Here is a 23,313-nt window from a genome sequence, read left to right as displayed (position 1 = left end):
CTTATGGGCCAAAAAGCATCAGTGGCCAATCAATGTAGAGCGGATCAACAGATGAGCTGTTGAAGTTCAACTTTCAGATAAAATGAACGTTTCTTCTGATGGTGTGGTTGGATTTATAGCTGGACGGATTGACTCCGACTTAGACAAAACTGTATTTCCATCAATAAGCAACAGGTAAAACAAATAAATTGCAGATCAGAGTGAATTTGTTGCTGCACTATCATTGCATTAACATGACCACTTCTCTAATGTTGAGGGTAACCTGAGTCATTGCAAGAAAAGGGAGAACATGCATATCAGATTCAACTAATCCCACCCTTCCTTCTGGTAAAAAAAAACACCCACAAACACAAAGTCACTACTCTCTCGACCATTAACATAGAAATAAAGTGTATAATATATTTGCTTTCTTTTGCAATTGCATTCTGAGTGAAACACTAATCCTCCTTAAATTCAGCTCCAACCAAATTTAAAGAGTAATTAAACCTTAAACCCACCTTTTTCTGATGAATACATATGTATTTGGGTATTAAGTAGTGCTGTTTATTAATCCTAGTCCAACTTTTTACATTTTAGTTAAAGTATTTTAATTTTGTATATTTAGTTGTAAAATGTCAGAGTTAATGGCCTCTAAAGGAATTGAATGCCAGCGATTGCAACTAAATTTTGCTATTGGCTGAAATTGATTCTTTGGATTGCCCTGCGTCATCAACTTTCAACGTTGGCCCCGCCCCTCCTATAAAAGCTGAGAGGAGGCAGGAGGGTTTCCTCCAATCACAGCCCTCAGTGAGCATTGACAGTTTTAATAAGGTCTAATGCTCTGAGTGAAACTGCTGTGATGTTTTTGACTCTGTGCTTTTATAAAAAGCAGATTTTGTGCTAATCATAGGGTACTGCTCACAGCGCTGTGGGCTGCCTGAGTGGGCGTGTCTTACTGCTACAGCAGTAACGCCCCATAACCAAGGCATTTTTTTGAATTTCCCTCCTAGTGGCAGGTTAGCAGAAAACAGGGGTTTAGTTACTCTTTAATCAATTATGGGACCACTGAACACTGGAAACCAAGAACGGGGATCAGAAAAAATATTCTATTACATAGATATGTACATGTGTAAAATGTGTGAAGCATGTGTGGAAATATAAAAACATAAGGTCCTGGTGAAGGATTGAAAAAAGCGGTTTAGATAGCAACCTTGTTGCCAAGTTGAACTGAGACATTTTTAATCTCTCCACCGTGCAGAGAGGAAAAGTGGAACGAGACAAACATACTAATCTATTTCCAATCAGCCTTTTAATTGGCACAGAAAATGATGCATTGTAACCTGTAATCAGCTTCAACAGTTTGCTGCAAGTCATTATCATGGATATTGTAATTTCCTCCAAAGCAGATCCAGAATATAGAAGTGGGCAGGTGGAGAGAGAAGAGATGAGAGAGAGAGAGAGAGAGAGAGAGCGCAGGAGGATGGACATTACGATGTGAAATGAACATAGTCATTACAGTGAAATGTGTCTATCTGGTGAGCTGTTGCCCCTGTTGGTCGGCCTTAATCTAAGCCTGCAGTGACTGACAGCTCACATCAGCGCACTTCTAATAACCTTGCTTGGACTTTTACCTTTTCATTTTCCAGCTGGTAGCTACAGCCTGTCAAGGCAAATGCTCTGATCTCAATTTATCTTCAATTCGACATCCTGTTTTTTTGTCCTATAGAAAAGTGGAGTCACAAAAAGTTGCCAGTCAGTCTTTACTAAGAACGAGGCCCAGATATGGACGTGTGAGTGCCAACCAGTGCAACTGTTACAGATAGTTGACTAAAATATAAACAATTTTTTCATTATCCAATTACCATTGATCAACCTTTAATGGGATGATATTAATGTTTGTGAATACACAAAGAAAGATTTGATGTGATCAATGTGTGACACACTGTCCGCAAACACAAGCAGCGTATAATTCCTATTGGATCACATACTGGCTTATCCTGCCTTCCATGTTGCAAAAGTAGTTTTGATTAGATATTTTCCAAAAAGAAAATTCTGATTTATTTCACCTCATGTGAACATTATTGTATTTTTTTTTTTTTTTTATTAGTTAACAAAAAGATGTAGTTTTCATTCACATGCTGTATCAAACTCATGGCCCGGTGGCCAAATCCGGCCCTTTGGAGCATCCAATTTGGCCTGCAGGAGCAATTTACACATCAATCATTGTGTAAATGAAACTCAACAATATTTGCAGAGGATAACAGTTTTCCCAGTGCTTATATCACATAATTGTTGTCATTTTTAATTTTAATGTTAAACAGTTGAAAAAACTAAAAAAAATTTACAAAATCCTTAATTTTTCCTCAACTTATGACATATTTCCCTTACCTAAGTAGAAATTGGTCACAACATCTAGGAAATTTAAAGAGATGATCCTGTTGGGACTGATATTTATCACTTATTGCTTGGATATTGTTGGTTTCTTACACATTTTGTATTTTATGTATACATAGAAATGTAAACTAGGGAACAATATGGTTGAAATTACTATCAAAGCTGTAAATGGGCTGATATGTAGACGTGGGGCAGTGAAGAGGAGACTTCATGTAGTAAAGGAAACTTATCAGTTGAAACACGAACATTTCCGTGAAAGATAACTTTAGTACAGCAGCCCGTCAACCTGCCCGTTCTGATTGGCCGAGTTGTCTGACGGGCACCCTCATCAGTCAATCGAGAGCGGCCTACGTTAGGCTGCAGCATTTTTGTGGATTTTTCTTAGAAAATCACTAAATTATTGTAATGCAGCCAACAGTGCGCTTTATAGCCCGGAAATTACGGTAGTCGACGAAAACTATGATTAAACATTTTTAGTCAACAAAATGACCACTGGAAAGGATATGAGTACGACACTGATCCCTGTTTAAAATGGCCGTCTGCAATTCATCTTCTAAAGTCAATAGCCTGTCACTGATCAGCTCACAGCGCTCCGTCAGGTCCATGGCCTCAGCCTCACTGCAACTGTCCTGGATAAGAAAAGAGAGGAAAGATCAGCAACGACACTCGTGCACATGTATCTATACTCTGACATTTGCACGTTTCGTCAAAGTTCTTAGTTCAATATGATACTAAATTCCAATATGTTGTCTTGTAGTGTGTCATGTTCATTTAAAGGACTGATCTGCGATATATATATAGCACTGTGGTGGGGGTTTCATGCCAGTGGAGAGCTGAGTGCTGTAGGAGAAAAGCACTGAAAGCCCAAAGCTGGTCGTAACTAGAACAGGCCCCAGTGCAAACACCATGTCCTACTTTCTTCACAGCTATCAAGCAGAAAAGAAACACACACACACACACACACACAACAACATATGGGAGGTATAATCTGAGTCATTGCCGCAGGTCGACAATTCCAACTCCCTACAGCTCTGAAGTGTCAAAACAATCACTTGAAAGTCACATCTCTAGTCGCTGTCCTGAAATAGCCTTTGTTCTCTAAATGATGTAATGTCGCAACAACAATAAAAAAAATTAAAAAAAAGAGCAAAACCATCTGCTCGAGGAATGAAAACTTGCATTGTGTCATTGCAAAATTAAAACTGACATAAACAGAGCAGAACCATTACAGACAGGATTTAATTAGGGTTCATGAGAATCTAGTATTACCTATCACAAGTGAGCACAGTGGGTTCATTTAGTGTTGCAGAAATGTCCATTCTTTCAGCACTAAGAAGGCAGACAGTCCATTTATAGAATGTTGTCTTTTTTTTGTTCCTGTTTGGAGTGTTTTAACCAGACAGGAGTCCAGTGTTCATGGAGCTAATTGATTTTCTACTTTTCAGCCTTCAGTCACTTTTTCTAAAGTCAATACCACCCTAGGATTTTAAAAAAAAATAGCTCAGAGTGCTGGATAACACTCCTAGAAAAACATCCGACAGTGAGTACGACTCATTGCATACAATAAACCCCGTAACAGGTTATAGAAAGGTGCTAATAATAACAGAACTGATTGCTTTCTTTTCTCTTCCTTGCTGAGAGCAGACATTTAACCTCTGGTCAGTCCTCTGGACATAACTATAGCATACAAGAAATGGCATTTTTATCCCTGTGGCACATGAGCAAATAATATTGTTTGATTAAACAAACTGCTTGGGGATGGAATTGAAGTAATTTTATTCAACATTTGCGATACAAACACATTTGCAACAGAAGATATTTCAACAATAATGAGACAGTCAGAGAGTGACTGCTGGAATTACCGGAATTACTATCTAATAGTTTGCAAACAAAGCTGAAATATTAAAATTACAATTAAAAATGATAAAGTACCGTATGTGAAATCATGCTAACTTCATTCATCAACTGATTGATCAAACAAGTGATTTCTAAAGCTATGATTTCAAGGTGTGAAATCAAAATTGAGACAATAAAAGTAAGACAGGAATTTATAATTTGTAACTGTTTCTTTTCCATTCACCAATTTATCTCGTTAGCCACTTTTCTCACAGTTGGTTGTTAAGTATTCATGTGACTTCAATATTTGTGAATAGATCCTGACATTGGGGGACTGTACTACAAAGCTGGATTTCCTCTTATCGCTCTAAATTCTGGGATTTATCCTGTGTGCTATACTATGACACTGGTTACCTTCTTACCAGGGTAAATCACCATGGTAACTTACACTGAACGGCTAACCTGGTCGGGAGAAAGTTTAGATGTGCATGGATAACATCTTAGTGAAACTGACCAATCAGTTCTCTTGGAAAATGACCTGCCCATGGTTAGAAGAACCTGATTGGTGGGCGGATCTGACAAAATATCACTGGACGTATGCAATCCTTTCATTTACACAATGATATCCTATAGAGAAAGTATTGATTTTTATCTGATGGACGAACAGACATTTGTGTTGGGTATTCATGCTGTTGGCGACGCGTACAGCCTCAGCAAGAACATACAGTAGTTCCGCTGCCAAACACAAAGTGGGGAGGGCCTTGTAACTTAATATAGACTATATTAAATACAATTAATGTCCACATGATGTAGGGTTACTGATCTTTACGCTGAATGCAGCCTGTTCCTTTCACTGGCTTCACGAGAGTCCTCAGAGCCAAACGTTACGCTCACAACCCCATTTGTGGAAACGTTTGGAAAATGGAGGCGGACTACGTGAATAGAAACAGGTCTGAGCTGTAACAAAGTGAAAGTGATTGATCGTCGTCTGATAATTTAATACTGTACAATCCTACGATTTTACGTATGAACCCCCGTCGGCAGCTTCCTGCAAGCATTCCTTGATAAACACACAAATATTACAGATAGATTCAAATTAAGGCTGTCAATTAATAAAAAAAAACATGTTTATCGATTATTTGTGCAATTTTCTGTAATTAATTGCAATTAATCACATTTTTCTACTTTAGACTGAAGCTTGTAAGAGTAATTATTTATTTATGGAAAACTGGGTAGAATTAATACAGAGAAAGTAGTATTTTAATAACTTTCTTTCAGCTTTGAATGAACAGTTTCCAAGTGTCTATGTCTATGGGTTTGGCTGCATGGGCTGCACACTGCACAAAGGTTAGGGGTCAGTCAACACCTGAAATAAACAAATCTGCGTAAATGTTTTTTAGCAAATACATTTGATCAACTAAATCAACGTGTTCATTTTGACAGCACTAATTAAAATATTTTCAAATGTGTATTTCTGTAAGGTCTATAGAGGTGGTTGTCACTGGACAGTGTAAAGTGTGAGCTACGGACTATGAGAGGTTTGGGCTCCAGCCCCCAAACTGCACACACTAATCGATCTCTACTATGGCAGCAGCTATAAATGGAAGTCATTTACTTAAAGTCATTTAGAAAAGGAGAAAGAGGTCAAAGGCTCTGGGTCCAGTTTCAGGTTGAAATCAGCCAGACACCATAAATGGAAGGAGACCTTATCAGGGCTCTGTGATGCATCGCACGTTATTGAGATTGAAACCATTTTACATTTGACAGTTTCCCATAAATACAGTGTGATTTAAGATTTCACAGCTGATAAATTCAGGTCATTTCACCTTATGGGTTTTATGCATTTTTTGAAACTATGGGTCCATTCACACTGCAATAAAGAGGGATCTTCCTCGTTTTTATGGCTGCCATCAGGGGAATTAGGACTTTGCAATAATAAAAAGCCTTTCTTAAGACAGGGTTTTCTAAACTTTTCAGGTTGAAAAGACATTTCTAAATTTACAGGGGATAAAATTTGCCAAGCGCCCTGTAAAATTCATCAGGCTAATAAAAAAGAAATTTAACCATCTGGACTTCTAGATAGCTTAGGGATTTAGCTACTTCAGAAGTAATCTAGATAAACTGGCTTCAACACAGAAGTGCTTTTATACAAAGTTTAAAAAAAATAAAAAATAAAATCAGCAACAGATGTGAGAAATTTCCCCAAAAAGAACTGGTACCACTGGCACACTTAATTATGTGACTTACTAAATACACACTGAAGCTTTGCATTATTTCAGGTAAAGAATGCATGGACATGTTGCATTGTTGTGCATTCTTCTATTTCTATTATAGTGTATTTATTTATGTATATATTTCATCAGTAATTTAACTTAACTCGTCGTGACATGAACTATGGATGGTCGTCACTGGACACCAGTTTGAGGAAACTTGTCTTAAACAATGTAATGTCTGAAGATAGAACATTTTAGTTTCTTAACACATGAAAGTAAACCTTATAAAACCCATAATTGATAAATAAAATTTAAAAAATGAAAAAAAATAGTAAGGATATTAATCAGGGTCAGATTTAAGACATTTAAAACTGTCATTTTACACATAGGTCCATAAATACATGCATTATACTGTATGTGGTAAGCATTTAAAGGATTAGCTAAAAATGCATATGAAAAATAGAGTTTAGTCGTGTATGATTGACTTCTTTTAAACAGACGCCTCACACACTATGCAAAGCATTGTACGATACACAAAAAAGGCTTGATGAAGACTAGAAACCTGTATATGAAAAGCAGACTATGTCTATGTCTACGCACTTTTACTATATGGTGTGAGTAATTGTATGAATATAAAGTGAGGCTGTGTGTCAAAGAGAATACATGCTCAGCAAAGCTCTCCACTGGATAAACGAGAGCTTTAAAAAGCAGAGATGAAACTCAGGACAGTCTGGGCCACCAGCCAACATTTCTCATGCAGATCAGTATTGATCAGCTCGTGGAAAAAAAAACACAAAAGGTCAGCAGGGTTATGTTTCAAATTAAGGTCAACTAACGGATCCCCTCCACCACCCAAGTATCAACACAGCTTTAATTACACAGATGACATCCAGCCATGCAAAGAGGTGTTAGCGTTACAAACCTCTGGGTGAGTCTCCTCCATGCAGAACAGGAACTCCTCCAGTTTCTGCCATAAGAAAGGGACAGTCACGGAGGGCACACAGTTGTCAATGTCAATATACTGGCTGAGCTGTGTAAATGTGCGACATCACCATAATGAAAAGAAAGCAGATAATGTGATTTCTCAGACCTTTTCTTCTGAAAGGAAAAACTGCATGTCATTACTTTAAAATGGCATTCTATCTTGATTTGTGCAGGGCTGAACAGCATTTCTTTTTTCATCCCACAAACTGAAATAACCCCTTGCCAAACAAACTCATTTTAAACTCTACATAAGCATTTCCAGGGTCACACACAGGCACAGCTCTGTATTGCTACAAAATGACAAGTACAGAACCACAGGGATTTTAGTGGAATTCAATGGAAAGGATTTACCATACACCACAAAAAAAATGAAGTAAGGACTTGCATATTATGCCGATCAATCTATGCAACGGTATGAAACTATCATGTTAATTAGTCTAATGTATTTTGCCAACACAATTTCCAATTCTTACTTCTTTTTCTGCTTGGAAGGACTGTATGTCAATTAGAAAATATTTCATGCTACCCACAACGATCTTCAAACAAATGTTTTTTTTTCAGGACGACAGTCAATATGCCACTGCGCAAAGAAGGGGTTTGACTTTATTTAATTTCTGAACCTTAATTAAAACTGAACAAATTAAATAGAACATTTTATACAGGGTTTGGGTAAGGGTTAAAGTTAGGGAAATAATTTCCAATTGTAAAAGTATCACTTAAAAAAACAGAGGAAATTGTTTGCATGCATGAAAAAAACCGAAAGAATATCTGTAATATTACTTGAATATCTGTAAAAGCCACGTTTTTCTATTAGCTCTGTCTGCTAGCATAGCTTCTCTTCTTCACTGCAAGATATCTGCATGCCAACCGACCACTGTGTTACCAGCGCCCTCTGCTGGTCCAAACAAATATGACGTAAATCAGTGCAATGACGGTTTTTTTTTTTTTTTTAAAGTCCAATTGTTAAGGCACAAAATACATTTTCAGTTGCACTTTTAAAAAGAAAAATAACTATTATGCAGTTTTGCATTGTTTATTATAGAACCAGAATTTAAATTAATAGGCTTCATTTTCATTTGTATTATTCCTTTATTTATTTCATTCAAGATTTATTTTTAGTTAAATTGCATTGTTTTGAATAGTTTATCAAGAAATTCTTTTGACAATGAAAAATAAAAGGAAAATAGTACCGTATTTTCTAGTTTTTTTCCCAAAAAAAAATTTGTCTACAGTCCCATTTTGTAAAATAAATCGTGAGAGAATCGTATCGTGAACCCAGTATCGTGAATCAAATCGTATCGGGAGTTGAGTGAATCGTTATATCCCTAGTAATAGTATGTACCCTAGTGTTCGCCATGAGCTATACTTTGGTTTTGATGTGGTCTAACATGAGTTGTTAACTTAAGTGAAAATAAATAAGAACTATTTGCCATAATTGTGATATTGTGGAGCTTAAGGTTTCTTTCTTCACTTGAGCAATGTCTATTCTTAAAGCAATTCAGTGTGCAGAGATTACAACACTGCCCTCTCTCACAGACTGAGATCAGTGTTGCTACTGCAATCTCTCTCAAAACAACATATAATCTGTCACATGTGCTTGTTGTATAGATTGCAAAGACTACCATGAAATGGGGAAAAAACACCTGTATTGCCTGTTGTGTGCCAAGCAAGCATTAACGCAGCATTTACGTTAAATAGGTACCTGATAACTGAGAATTAGAGGGAAAAAACCAACAAAAGCCTGAAATGTTCACAATAACAGGAACAATTGTGTTACTTTTCAAAGCGGAAGAGCAAAGTGCAGTGGTCAAAATGATACCTCATGTGTTACTATGTTCCTGTAGGAGGTAGGCTTTAGCCCAGCATGTAGTCTTTGACATCAATAGTTAATGTCTTTGAGAAAAATAAATGTTTTAAAAAAAATGTATTCAGCTGTTGCGCAATGGACTATTTATGTCATATTTGGCACTCAAGTAGACTCATATAAAGCACATAAAAAAACAGCACACAATGTGGACAAAAGGAAAAAAGTACAGCTACCTCACCTTATAGCACTTGATGAAGCATTAGCAGAGGCCAGGCTTCAAAGAAAGCAAGAAAAGCAGAAGAAGAAAAACAAAAAGAACAGCAAAAAGTAGAAGATTAAAGTAGTTTGGTAAGAAAAAAATAGAAAAAAGAAGGAGTTAGTACAAGGACAGAAGAGATGACAGTGAAGCGTGTGCAAGAGAGGTTAACCAGGACACAGACAGAGATAAATAGACAGACAAGAAAATGTTTTACGTTAAATTATTCTTGTGAGGTTAGAAACGACAGCTTCTAGCAAATCGCTATATCTTTACTGAGATATGTATATTTAAAAGTAATAAGAAAGCTTTTTTTTTTTTTATCACAACAACAAAAAACCTCACACCTAGTAACAGTCAGTCATACATTGACATTTTCAAAAACATGTGCTTTTTAACATTTTCCTATATTCTTTTAACAAGCAAAGACTCTACATGCTTTGTTCTCATCTCAGACGAGTGGGAGGAGAAAACTGCGAGAAGAGCAGCAAACGAGCCACTGTCAGCCCTGAGGCTGCGTACCTCAACTCACTGTGGGGAGACAACCCTCCACAAAGACTGAGCACACACATGCATTTCTGCTAAAACACATGTAATCATGCAGAAAGACTCTTCAGTCTGCATTACATTGAAAGGCACTCTCTTTTCCTTCTTTAAAGAACTGACTGAACAGTGTTTTTCTAGTCGAGTGCTGAGACCAGGGTTAGGGTCAATTATAATTGTAAATGAGAATTAATTAAAATTATGGTGTAATTGCAATTGTAAAAATATGTTGTCGTAATCATAATTGAATTGTATTTGAGCTCAGATAATTGTATTTGGCATGGAAAATCTATATAAAATTGTAATTTAAATTAATCTGTGGAACCATGTTACAGTTCTATGACTTACACATGTCAACTCTACCACTGTCAACTCTACCACTGTCAACTCTACCACTGTCAGCTCTACCACTGTCAACTCTACCACTGTCAACTCTACCACTGTCAACTCTACCACTGTCAACTCTACCACTGTCAACTCTACCAATGTCAACTCTACCACTGTCAGCTCTACTGTCAGCTTTACCACTGTCAACTCACCAATGTCAACTCTATCAATGTCAACTCTACCAATGTCAACTCTATGACTGTCAACTCTACCACTGTCAGCTCTACCATTGTCAACTCTACCAATGTCAACTCTACCACTGTCAGCTCTACTGTCAGCTTTACCACTGTCAACTCACCAATGTCAACTCTATCAATGTCAACTCTACCAATGTCAACTCTATGACTGTCAACTCTACCACTGTCAGCTCTACCATTGTCAACTCTACCATTGTCAACTCTACCACTGTCAACTCTACTACTGTCAACTCTACCTCTGTCAACTCTACTGTCAACCATACAACTGTGAACTCACCAATGTCAACTCTACCACAGTCAGCTCTACCACTGTCAACCATACAACTGTCAACTCACCAATGTCAACTCTACCACTGTCAACTCTACCACTGTCAACTCTACCACTGTCAACTCTACTGTCAACTTTACCACTGTCAACTCTACCAATGTCAACTCTACCAATGTCAACTCTACCACTGTCAGCTCTACCTCTGTCAACTCTACCAATGTCAACTCTACCACTGTCAACTCTACCACTGTCAGCTCTACCATTGTCAACTCTACCAATGTCAACTCTACTGTACACTATTGTACACTCGACCACTGTCAACTCTACCAGTTTCAACTCTACCACTGTCAACTCTACTGTCAACTTTACCACTGTCCAATCTACCACTGTCAACTCTACCACTGTCAACCCTACCAATGATAACTCTACCACTGTCAGCTCTACCACTGTCAACTCTACCATTGTCAACTCTACCACTGTCAACTCTCCTATTAACTCTACCAATGTCAACTCTACCACTATCAACTCTACCACTGTCAGCTCTACCACTGTCAACTCTACCACTGTAAACTCTACCACTGTAAACTCTACTATTGCCAACTCTACCACTGTCAACTCTACTGTCAACCATACAACTGTCAACTCACCAATGTCAACTCTACCAATGTCAACTCTACTGTCAACCATACAACTGTCAACTCACCAATGTCAACTCTACCAATGTCAACTCTACCACTGTCAGCTCTACCACTGTCAACCCTACAGTCAACTCTACTACTGTCAACTCTACCACTGTCATCTCTACTACTGTCAACCATACAACTGTCAACTCTACCTCTGTAGGTTGGGTTTGTTTCTCAATTAACCCACTGAGTCTCACCTAAATCGGAATCGGATTGTGCATTTAATTGAGATTCTTTTGAAAAAATGGGGGTGCCCATGAATTTGGACCAACTGAATCATTGTCAATGGGGATAGAAAATGATTCCAATCCTTTAAAGCATAAATGAAAATGGCACCATGATGGGGATCACTGATTTAGATAACTGACTGCCAATATCTGGCAAAGAGGGTATTTGGCACTTGGCAGATGGGTTCCTCTCACTAACCAGTGTTTCTATACATAGTTCACCTACCTTGGTAAACTCAGAGTTCTGTAAATTGGCCTCAGGACACCAGCGTCCTCCTAAAGCAGTCAGCATGGCACAGTCTTCTTCTTCTTTGGTGCACAGTAGGATTGGAGGACAGACAGCCGTGTCAGCAGGAAGGTCTTCAGTCTCAGCAGCACTGCAGCTGGAAGTCCGCAGCTGGAGTCCATGCAGGAACAGGTGACATGCTTCTAAATCAGCCTCCCAGATTCTCTCCAAGCCAGGACAGCTACAAGTGCAGAGAAGGGGACACTTTTAGCCCTACTTTTGTCTTTTCCTACTTGAAAATCAACTAAATCGGTGTCGCTTGTAACTGCCACCCCTATGTCTTGTTTTGCTGGACTTTGTTCCTTGTTAGAGTGATTTTTTTTCCTCATTCCATTTGATAGCAGTATTTATTTATTCACCTTCTGTCCCCAATTCATCCTGCAATAAATTTACATCACATTGCAACGTTGTGTGCTACCTTCAGACACCAACAAGTATGAATTATCCTCCGAACAAATGCACTTAGATCTTAATACAATAAATTACATATGCACTGAATCATGGCCCTCAAGTCTTGATGCTAGATATAAGCAGAGTAAATTACATCGATAACAGTGTCTAGTAATGTTCAGACAAAACAGCAACAAATGTTATTTCTATTGAAAAAGAAAATGTTTTCCAGGGGTGGCTTCCTTTCTAAGCAGACGTGTAACAGAGAGAAAGAGGCTGGATGTGATCTCCCCTTGGCAGAGTTTCAATAGGACAGAGAGCTTGTTTTCTTTTCTTTCTTTTAAATCTGCCCCTTGAGTTATTTTGGTAATTTTTCAGTGTGTTCACCTGGACTCTTATCACAGAACTTCAGACAAGCAAACATAGAACAACCTGTAGAAAGGGCATTAAAAGTCACCAAATATCTTATCTTTGTTTTGCTAATCCTAATAGAGGGATTATTGGTTGACTTTAAGGAATAAAGATATCAATGTACAATCTTAAAGCCTGTATGTACCCACTATACATTGTTTGAGATAAAATCTTAGTGTATGCCACATAGATCAATGGATCATTTATTCCAAAAAGAAACAAAAAAGGTCAAAATTGATATTCAAAGCTTTGTTGTGGTCTCTACAGTAAACACACTGCTATTAACATTTTCTAAAAAGTTTTGCGCATTGCATTGTGGGTGTCCTGTAAACGGATGCATAGAAGTGTTTTTACTGTGATTCACTTGATGCCATTTTCGTTGTAGTTTGTTAACAGTATTCCCAGTGAAAGTATCAACACTTCTATGTGACTCCACATCCCACAATGCAATGTCTCGAAATGTCAACAAATGTAGTGTTTACGGTGGAGATGAAAACAAACTCTCAAGTGGCAATTTCAACCTTTCACATCTTTTTTTTTTTTTTTCGAGCAAATGATCTTCGATTTATTGATCAATGAGGCATTGTGGGTTGCAGCTTTAAGCAAGTGTTCTTCAATCACAACAAAAGTAGAACCAATTATTTTTCATTTGCTCTGTGATGATCCTAAAAATATTGTAGTCACCTTTTCTCTGTATTACTTAAAATAGGACTCATTCCAGCCTTCTTTTGGCCAATTATACATAGACCACACACCACATTGAATCAAATCAGAGCTTGTCAACAACAATTTCACATTAAAAACAACTAAAAAAAAACACTGACAGGATGAGGGGGATAAAAATGTGGTTGTGTATCAAATGTTCACACAGACAATGTTTATCACAGCACAAATTTAAACCCAAAGTAAGATCCTCTGTCACAAATAACTCTTACACAGAGTGAGTAGGAGCAGTAAATGCCAAATGTAATGCTGAAAACACAAATATACATAAGTAAACCTCCCTGTTGTGTTCAGTGCTTTCCCTGCTGTGCAGTCAAAATTGAGAAATTGCTTTTTCCCCATATGTAAACAAACTGGAAGGCAGAAAAAGCAGCCAGACTATGAGGTTTAATCTCTCCCTCTGTTCCTTCTCTCTTGCTGCGACGAGTACCCCCCCCCCACACACACACACACACACACACACAGACCCTCCCCCTGAAAATTGAATGCCACTCGTTTTCCAGCCCATCTCCTCTCTGAAAAGGCTGCCAACCTCTGCACTCTGCCAACGCACGCCTCACAGCCGTTCTCTCACCTTCATTTGGCAGACAGACAATGGAGAAATTGCTCAGCCCCGCCCACCTCTGCCCTCACCAATTCACCACTCCATCCAACTGAATACTATGATGGAGGATAGGTGCCCAGTGAGCCTTTCCATTGTCTTCTCTGAGGTATGAAGGGACACACAGGTGCATACACACAGATGTGTGAGAACACAGGTGTATTAAAGCCTTTCTGATGGGACATTAAGAAATTATAACAAAAACTGGTATTGGCATCAGGGTTTACCAAAAAGTCAGACATCTTTTCAGCCACTAAGCATCTCTGTGATGGCAGCATCCTGTAGCCTGTAGTTTTGTAAGGACCCTGCACTTGAGGGTTAATTGGTGGCAGGAGCATGGCCTGCCATTTGACAGAGGGTGTGTGGGCGTGCTGGGCCACTGATGGCCCAGTAATAAGAGTGAGACAGGGGCTGGCACACTCCCACTCCTACTCCTACTCCTCTTTAAACGCCCCTCACTCAGTGACAGGACGGCTTCGTCTCTTTGAGGCAGAAAACAGAAAAAGCCATAGCACGCATTAGTCCAGCTTTGTGTTTGTTTTTTGTTTTTTTTTTAAATGAATAGGTGTGTTGTGATTTCATTTACTGGCTGAACCATTGCTAACCACTGTCAGCCTGATGTAGTAATTACATCATACTTAAACAGTCACATGTAGCCAGTGTTGCCACAGTTACCGGGATTAAGTAATCTGACTACTGATTACTGATTACTCGGTTAAAAAGTACTGATTTATTGATTCTAAAACTAGCGGACCTAAACTTACTTTAGAATAGAATAGAGAAATTCACATTTTGCAGTAGTACAATAAAACAGAGTAGAAGAGCAGACAGTGAGAACAAAAAAAAATACCAACATAGGATAATAGTGCAAATATAAGACTGTAGGACATACAAAAAACAACAACAACAACAACAACAGTAAAAAGAAAGAAACACAACACGTGCAAATGACAATTGAGTAATTTGGTTGGGGGCGGTGACAGTGGCCAAGTTAAATGGGAGCAGAATAAAAGTTAAATCCTCTTTAAACTGACCTTGTAAACACTTAATTCCTAATTCTAATTTAATTCCAAATTAAACTTAAATCCAAATTAGGTGGCTGGTTTATTCAGACTTTAGGACCACAGTCATAAGCCGGGTTATAAACGCATAGAATAAAAGCATTATCACAACACACTCATCAAACACCTAACACCAGTGCTGTTAGACTACTACTAACAGGCTGTGTGCTCCTGACGACGGTCTAAAGTACTATGGTCCAAGTAATTAGTGCAGCGCCTGTAGTCCCACAGTTTACATTTTAGCAAAAGTATTTTAATTTTGCGTATTTAGTTGTAAAATATCAGAGTTACTGGCCTCTAAGGGTTGAACGCCAGCTATTACAACTGAATTTTGCTGTTGGCTGAAACGGATTCTTTGGATTAGAATCAGAATCAGAATAATTTATTGTTATTGTACAAAGAACAACAAAATTGCAAATGCCCCCCACACAACATACAAGTACACTTAAAGATTCAAAGCCAGGACAGACCCAGTTATCATAAAAACAACAACCCTGCGTCATCAACTTTCACTGTTGGCCCCGCCCCTTCTATAAATGCTTTTTTTTTTTTTTTTTTTTTTTCTCTTGTCTGCACATTCTGTCGAAGGTTAACACTACAAGAAGTGCAATCTTTTAACAGCAATGCATATTTTGTTATTGCAATTAAATAAATTTATTTATTTCATTGCATAATTGTGACCATCACCAGCCCTCCCTAGGGAAGGGTAAGAAATACTTTATTAAAGGGAGGATGTAAAAAAAGAGAGGGCAGTGTTACACCAAGGTGAGGGGTTGGAGAGGGGTGGGGAAGTTAACAGGGAAGAGGAATACAAGATAGGAAATGGAATGGGTGGGGAGTAGTCGATAGATTTCAAGTGATGCGATGTGAAATTGTGGTTGTGTATATTGTGCTTATTGTTGAGTTATCAAGCCAGTTTGGTGACCAGTGTGCGGCTTAGGAATAATGGTGGTGGCTGTGAGCAGAGGAAGAAGTGAGTGGAAATTCCATAAAACAGGTATTTGGGAACAACGTGTCTGTGGTTGAGCCCAGTATGAGTGTTATCCCACAGCCCAAGGCCAGTGCATCCATGACAAATGTATTTCCAAGAACCGCCACTGCAAAACCCACGAGCCGCCCCCGGGCCCCGGAAGCAGCCAGGCCAGCAGCAAGAGCGGGCAACCCGGGGGCCCCCGGCGACCACCACACGGCCAAGCAGCCCCCCGAACGCCCCCAAGATCCCAAACCGAGAGGCAACCATCGCCCCCCCCATACACACCCGAGAAAGCCCCAAGGAGCCAAGGACCCAGCGCACCATGCCACCAATCCAACCCCCAAACCCCAGACCCCCCACCCCATCCCCCCCCACCCCCCCACACCCCCGCGCCCAACCCCCCGAGGGGAGGGCCCAGAGAGCTCCCCGCCCGAGACCCCAGCGGAGGAGCCGAAGCCCACGCCCAGCAGACGACCAGAGCCACGCCGAACGGGCAGCCGGCGGGCACCCGCCGCCGGGCCCAGAGCCAGCAGGGACCCGACCCCAGGCCAGAGGGACCCGGAATGAACGCAGCACCAGGAGCAGCCCGCCCAGGGAGGACGACCACACCCCAAGCCGCATAAGGCACCAGGGGCCGCCGGGAGTCTCCCCGTCGGCCCCCAGGCACCCCAACCTAGCCCCCCATGGCGCCCCAAATCACCTATTGTTGATGTCGCCCGCGCCACGGGCTTTAGTTTTTTTATTTATTTATTTTTTTTTTTTTAAAGCCAGGGCCCCCTCCAAGGGCCAAGCCAGACCGCCTTGTGCATCCCCAGCACCCTGCCTCATGGGGCACTGCCCAAGCAGGGGCCGTACCATTAGGTATGCAAGGGCGCGGCACGCGGCACCCGCCCCGAAAGACCCCCGCCAGGACCGGCCCGGCCAGCCAGCCAATCACCCCGGGCCCCAGGAGCACCCCCCGGGACCAGGGCCCCCCAAGGGCAAGTCCCCGGGCCAAGCCCCCCGGGACGCACCCCCCACCCCCGCCCAGGACCCGGCCACAGCCCAGCAGGACCGCACAGCCCCGGACAGCCCAGGGCCCGCCGCCCCCCGGGTAGCGCCAGCCACGGAGCAGCGCCACCCACCGGCCCGCGAGCAACCGGCGATCCCCACCGCGGGGACGGAGGCACCCCAAAGGCACACATCAAGTGCGGAACCGCAGCCCCGAGCCAAAGATGCCCCGGACCCACCCACCAGTCCGCAGATGGCAGGACAGACCCACCAGGCGGCCGACAGCAACCTCCACCACCGGAACAGCTAGCGCCGCCCCCCAGTAAACAGCATCGCTCCGAGGCACCTAGCAACCCCGCCCCAACCCCGGTGAGGACACCAGCACACCCCCAGCACACCCACCCCCCAAACCGGCGAGGCAGGCCGCCCCAGGCCCGCACACCGCGGGGCCCGCCCCCAAGGCCACCAGCCGACGAAACAAGCACCAAGCCTCACCCAAGGGGAGGAAGCGTCCCCGCGCTCCACCAGGCCGACACCGCCCGGAAAGACCCCGCAAGGAGAGACCCCAGCAAAGCCCCCCCGAGACCCACCGCCACGCCCGACCACACCATCCTGATGTATTTTCACTCTATGTAGTGGCCCAGCCACCAACAGAGGGGCCAGGCCCCCACCGGAGAGGCCCAAATATGTGAGCCAACCCACCACCCTGTTATGGTGCCTCTCCATTCCCCAATGGAGAGGCACTTCCCTATCCCCTGTGTGAGTGTGTGTGTTCAGTGAATGTATGGGGTGTAATTAAAAGAAGGGGGATGGAGGGGAGCGGTGCTCCCCATCCTACCTCTGTGGATATACGTGTATGTGGTGTAATAGGCCGGAGGGTGTAAGTGAGGGTACACCCTCCGGGGGGTGGCATGTTGAGGTGTGATTAAAATTGGAGGGATTAGTAGGGTAACTAGAGGTGGGAGTGCCGCCCCCACGCCACTACACAGTGACACAGGTGGCGGCCCCCTCCACCCCCAGTCCCACCATCCAGCCCCCCAAGGGTTGGGTATGGGTGTGTGGTGCATATTGTGAATGGGCCAGACCAGCTGGGAGTGAGGTGAAGTGTACATGTAGGAGGACTGTCCGGTGCGAGCCGGGCCCGTCCGCGTGGCGGGCCACGCGAGATGGTAGATGGTGCAGACGGGCAAGCGGCACTGTGGGCCCCGGAGCAGCAAAGCCGGAGACCCCCCCCACGGCACCCCCCAGACTGCGACGGCCCCCGCGGAGCACAGCGGCACCCCCCACCCCCGGGCGCAGCCAGGCACCAACCCCGTCCCCCGGTGCCCCAGGGAGCGACCCCCGCCGCACGCCGGCCCAGAGCGACGCCCCCCCGCCGCCAAGGAGAGCGGCCGAGCAGGGGGGAGGCCCGTGCCCGCACCAGGGCCAGCACAGGCCCACCCGGCGCCACGACACAACACCCTCCACCGGAAGGCGGCCCCGGCCCCCCCCGACGAAAGAGGACACCATCCACCGCCAAGCAGGGCCACCCCGCCAGCCACGGACCGGCAAGCCCGAGTACCGAAGCACCCCCAGCCCGGTACCGCCATCCCACACCAACGGCGCCAGAAGAGCCCCCCCCCCCCCACGGAGGGGACCCCCCGACGACCCACGCACCGGCACGAGACACCCCCCCCGACGCCAGCGCACCCCGGACGACAGCGGGCCCCAGGCCACCAGCCCCGCCCCACCCAAGGCTGCGCAGCGCCGCCACGAGCCGCGGCCGGTCCCCGGGCAGATGACAGGAGAGCACGCCCCCGGACACCCAGACCACGGATCCACCCCCGGGACACCCCCGCCCGGAATGGCGCCCACGGCGCCCGGTGCGCCCAGCCAGCAGACCAGCCAATCCCGACGCGGATCCACCAGGCCAAGAGCCACGCGCCGCGCCCCCGCACACCCACCCAACACGACCCCGGGGAGGCCCCATAGCACCCCCCACCCCCAGCCGTACTGGCCACACCGGAGGGGGGCCCCGCCCGGCCCGTCACGCAAGCGGACATCCCTGGCGAAGGCGCGCCCCAGGGAGCCAAGCCGAGGACACGCAAGGGCCGACGGAGCAACCCACGGCCACACCCCGCCACCCAGCAACCCAGGAGGCAATCGCCGACCCCGGGCAGCAGCCCACCCCCAAAGCCGCCCACACCCGGATCCCCCCGGACGGAGCCACGGGACCCCACCACCCCAGGCCCCCCAACGGACCACCCCCCAGCCAACCCATCCGGCACGGCCACGCCCGCCCCCCAGGCGAGAGCAACAGCCCCCCCACCAGCCCCCAGGCAAACGGGAGCCCCCCCAAACCCAGCCCAACCGGATTGGCGGGCGCAAGAGCAAAGGAGGAGGGTGGGAGGACGAGACAGGGGGACAGGGAGCAAGGGGAAGGAGCGGCAGAGGAGCACGCAGGGCCCCAGCCCCAGAGGCCAACCAGATGCGCATGCAAGGGGCAACAGCGCCAAATCGAACAGCCCTGGGACCCTGTGAACACCCAGAAGGAATGCACACCCGCGCCGAGGCAGCCAGGCACCCCGGCAACCCTCCCCAGCCAACCCGGCCAGGACTACCCCAGAGGCCCAAGGGCGGCCCAGGCCTACAGTTGGACTAGTGCGTTAGTAAAAAGTGGTGCTGGCAGTCGCTTGCAGGCTAGATCATGAGGCTTTAAAAATTTAGATTTAATGCAATTAAAAAAGGAGTCCAACGCTCCTCAAAGCACATTATTTTTTTTTGTTTTCTGAGAGCAGACATCTTTTCCATGGAGATAAATTCTGTGAGGAGATTTTGCCATTGGTTTATGTTTAAGGATTTTTTGTCTTTCCAATTTAGTAATATTGTTTTTTTTGCTATGGCTAGTGCCGCAAGGATTGATTGTGATCGGTTTGCGGGAAGTTGAAGCATTGTCAGGTCTCCTATCAGACAAAGATTTAGAGATAAAGGAATTCTGCAGTCCAAAATGGAGGACAGTTTTTTCAGTAATTAGAATCCAAAAGTGTTGCACTGGGGAGCAAAGCCATAAGGCATGTAAATAGGAATCCGCTGTATTCTGGGTGCACTGAGAGCAGATGTCTGTTGGGGAGAAGCCCATTTTATGCCTTTCTGTGGGTAATGTGGGATCTGTGGAGGACCTTGTATTGAATTAGCTGAAGATTTGTGTTTTTCGTCATCTTAAAAGTATTACGACAAATTCTGTCCAGAAATCAATGCTCGGGGTGATTGAGAGTTCGGCCTCCCACTTAGCGATTGGTAAGTAATTACAGTTGGTGATCGAGAGAGCTCTGTATTATTTTGAGAGTTTTTTGATTTGTTGAGATTTTTTTCATATATAGCCAGTTCTGGAGGTTGTAAAGTAGTTAAGTCTAGTGGAGTAGTTTTCTTTATTGTTTCTGTTACTTGTAAGTACTGTAGAAAGTTACATTTATTTATACCGAAAGCTTGGGTTAGATTATTATATGTCCTAAGCTTGTCATTTTCAAAGAGGTCTTGGAGATGAGTGATTCCACTCTCTTCCCATGTCTTCAGATAAAGTGGTGTTTTTTTATTTTTAAAGTCGGGGTTGTGCCAGATTGGAGACAGTATACTAGTTTTTAATTGAACATTTGTGATGTCCAGGGCTTTCCACCATGCAGTCAGTGTGGAGGCAATTAGTGGGTTTTTAAAGCAGTTGTGATGTTTGAGGGTCGCAGTAATAAAAGGGAGATCAGAGAGTTTAATGTGTTTGCAGTCTAACTGTTCTATTTCTAGCCAGGTGTTGTAGTAATCTTTTGGTTTTAGCCATTCTGTTAAATATAATATTTGGTTTGCTAAGTAATAATGCATGAAATTAGGGGCTTCTAAACCACCCTCGTCTTTGTTTTTTTGAAGAGTTGAAAGGCTTATTTTAGGTTTTTTATTTCTAGCATAGAATTTTGTAGTTGCAGAGTCTAATCTTTGAAACCATTGTTTTGGTGGTTTTAGTGGTATCATTGAGAACAGGTAGTTTATTTTAGGTAAGATTTTCATTTTAACTGAGGCTATCCTGCCAAGTAGTGAGATGGGGAGATTGTTCCATCTCCGCAGATCTTCTGTGACTTTGTCCAACATCGGATCATGATTTAGTTTAATTAATTCATTTAAGTTTGGTGATATATTTAAGCCTAGATATCTAATTGTATTTGTGGTGGAGGGGTGTTGTGGATTTTGGTTTGCAGGATTCCATGAATTTTTTGTCAAAGGGAGGATTGATGATTTTGTCCAGTTAATGGAATAGTCTGATAATTTAGAGAAGCTGTTTATTAGATTAAATACTTCCTCCAAAGAGGATTGTGGTTCTTCCAAATAGAGTAAGATGTCATCCGCGTAAAGATTAATTTTGTGTTCTGAGATGGATGAGTGGATTCCTTTAATAACAGAGTTCTGACGTACAGTTGCTGCGAGAGGTTCAACGAATATTGCAAAAAGCAAAGGTGAGAGTGGGCAGCCTTGTCTGGTTCCCCTCTGTAGTGTGAAGCTTTGGGATGTTATTTTGTTTGTGGTTACTGAAGCCTTAGGTTTATTGTACAGGGTGGAGATCCATTGGATGAATGATTCTCCGAAGCCAAATTTGCCAAGGACAGCTAGGAGGAACGACCAGTTGACTCTATCAAATGCTTTTTCTGCATCGAGTGACAAGATTATTTTTTTCCTTTCCTTAACAAAAAAAAAAAAAAAAAAAAAAAAATAACCCTTCTATAAATGCTGAGAGGAGGGTTTCCTCCAATCACAGCCCTCAGTAAGCATTGATTGACAGTTTTAATCAGGAACTCCACTGTGTTCCGTGTGAAACAGCCCACTGTAGCGGAGATGTTTTTCACTCTGTGCTTTTTTTTACTTTTTCATTTTTATATACTCGAGTATTTATCCTTAGCTTAGTGAGCGTAGCGCTCTTTTAGTTTACTGTGTAAAATAGGTTTAACTTGATTAATAAATATTTATATTTTAACTATTTGTCTGTGGTTCATGCAATATAATACGGTTTGTTCTTGGAAAGTGATCTAAGACACTATAAACTCTATCTTAGATAGCACCCCTAGGTAAATTAATATGATCATTCTAATCACTACTTGTCTCCTCCTGCACTGTTAATCAATTAGTATTATTTGCTCTTTAAATGACCCATGTTATTTACAGTGGCTAATACTACTGTAGAAATAAATTATCATTTGTTCGACTTTAATACCACAGTAGTGTATAAGCTCTGCTGATGCACTGACATCTTCTAACAAAAACAAAGCCCAATAGGAGGAAACTGAATCAATCGTAACATTATGTGCAATAGTGTAACAGTCTCAGGAGATGACTGTAACACAGACGCCGCTTTCAACATTTTTGTTGTCTGTCATTTTGACAGACAGGGTCATAAAAATCCCATCAAGATCTATTTTTACTCGTAACTTTAATTTTTAAAATTATAATAATGACATATTAATTAGCATTTAAATTTAGTTCTTTTTTAATTAAAATTCCCGCCAAACAAGCTGAACAAAAAATCCTGCCATCCCAAATGAATACATTTTATACATGTATATACTTTTTCTCGACAGTAGCAAAAACCACAGCCGCACAATCACAATAGCTACATAATGAAGAACGAAATTAAATGATTGCGTTTAAACTATAAAGAGTTTACCTGCCGAGTTGTTATTGGAGGAGTGCTCAGTTCTTTTAGTGTCTGTTCCTGCCTTGTGTCTGTACTGCATCAAGTACACGAAATGAGAAATAAAAACACTTCCTAATGTTACTTTTATCCATTCAACCGTAGCCTAATCTTGAGTTGAAAATGCACTTAAAGGGTGTAGACATAACAAACGTCTCTTTGAAAAAAAAAGTATCACAAAAATTTGAAATTACACAACTGGTAAGAATGTGTAACTGAAGTTACAAAAATAAATTCATATTCGCTGAAAACTAATGCAGAATGCATGTTTTCTTTCCACATTTTTTACAAAGGGCAGTTAGCTCGTACAGTACGTCAGCTGCATTCTCAGGTCTTTTGGGGTCAATCCTGACTCAGATGGTAGAGTGTGTAAGCTTCTATTTAAGAGGTTTGCAGATCA

At 42.8% G+C, this 23,313-nt stretch overlaps 1 protein-coding gene across 3 annotated transcripts in view; it reads right to left on the bottom strand.

Annotated features, from left to right (window-relative positions):
- The window catches only part of disc1 (DISC1 scaffold protein), a 76,407-nt gene that overhangs the window by 2,807 nt on the left and 50,287 nt on the right, over positions 1–23,313 (bottom strand). For 2 of the 3 annotated variants that reach the window (XM_028469213.1, XM_028469214.1), the window contains exons 11-13: positions 12,001–12,241; positions 7,345–7,389; positions 2,879–3,002 (exon numbers count right to left, since the gene is read on the bottom strand). In XM_028469213.1, coding sequence (XP_028325014.1) covers positions 2,879–3,002; positions 7,345–7,389; positions 12,001–12,241 — 410 coding nt within the window. The remainder of the gene's footprint in view (positions 1–2,878; positions 3,003–7,344; positions 7,390–12,000; positions 12,242–23,313) is intronic. The other variant, XM_028469215.1, reaches the window with a different exon arrangement.

This window comes from Gouania willdenowi, chromosome 15 (assembly GCF_900634775.1).
Source record: "Gouania willdenowi chromosome 15, fGouWil2.1, whole genome shotgun sequence".
Taxonomy (NCBI): Eukaryota; Metazoa; Chordata; class Actinopteri; order Blenniiformes; family Gobiesocidae; genus Gouania; species Gouania willdenowi.
This window is presented reverse-complemented; position numbering and strand designations above follow the sequence as displayed.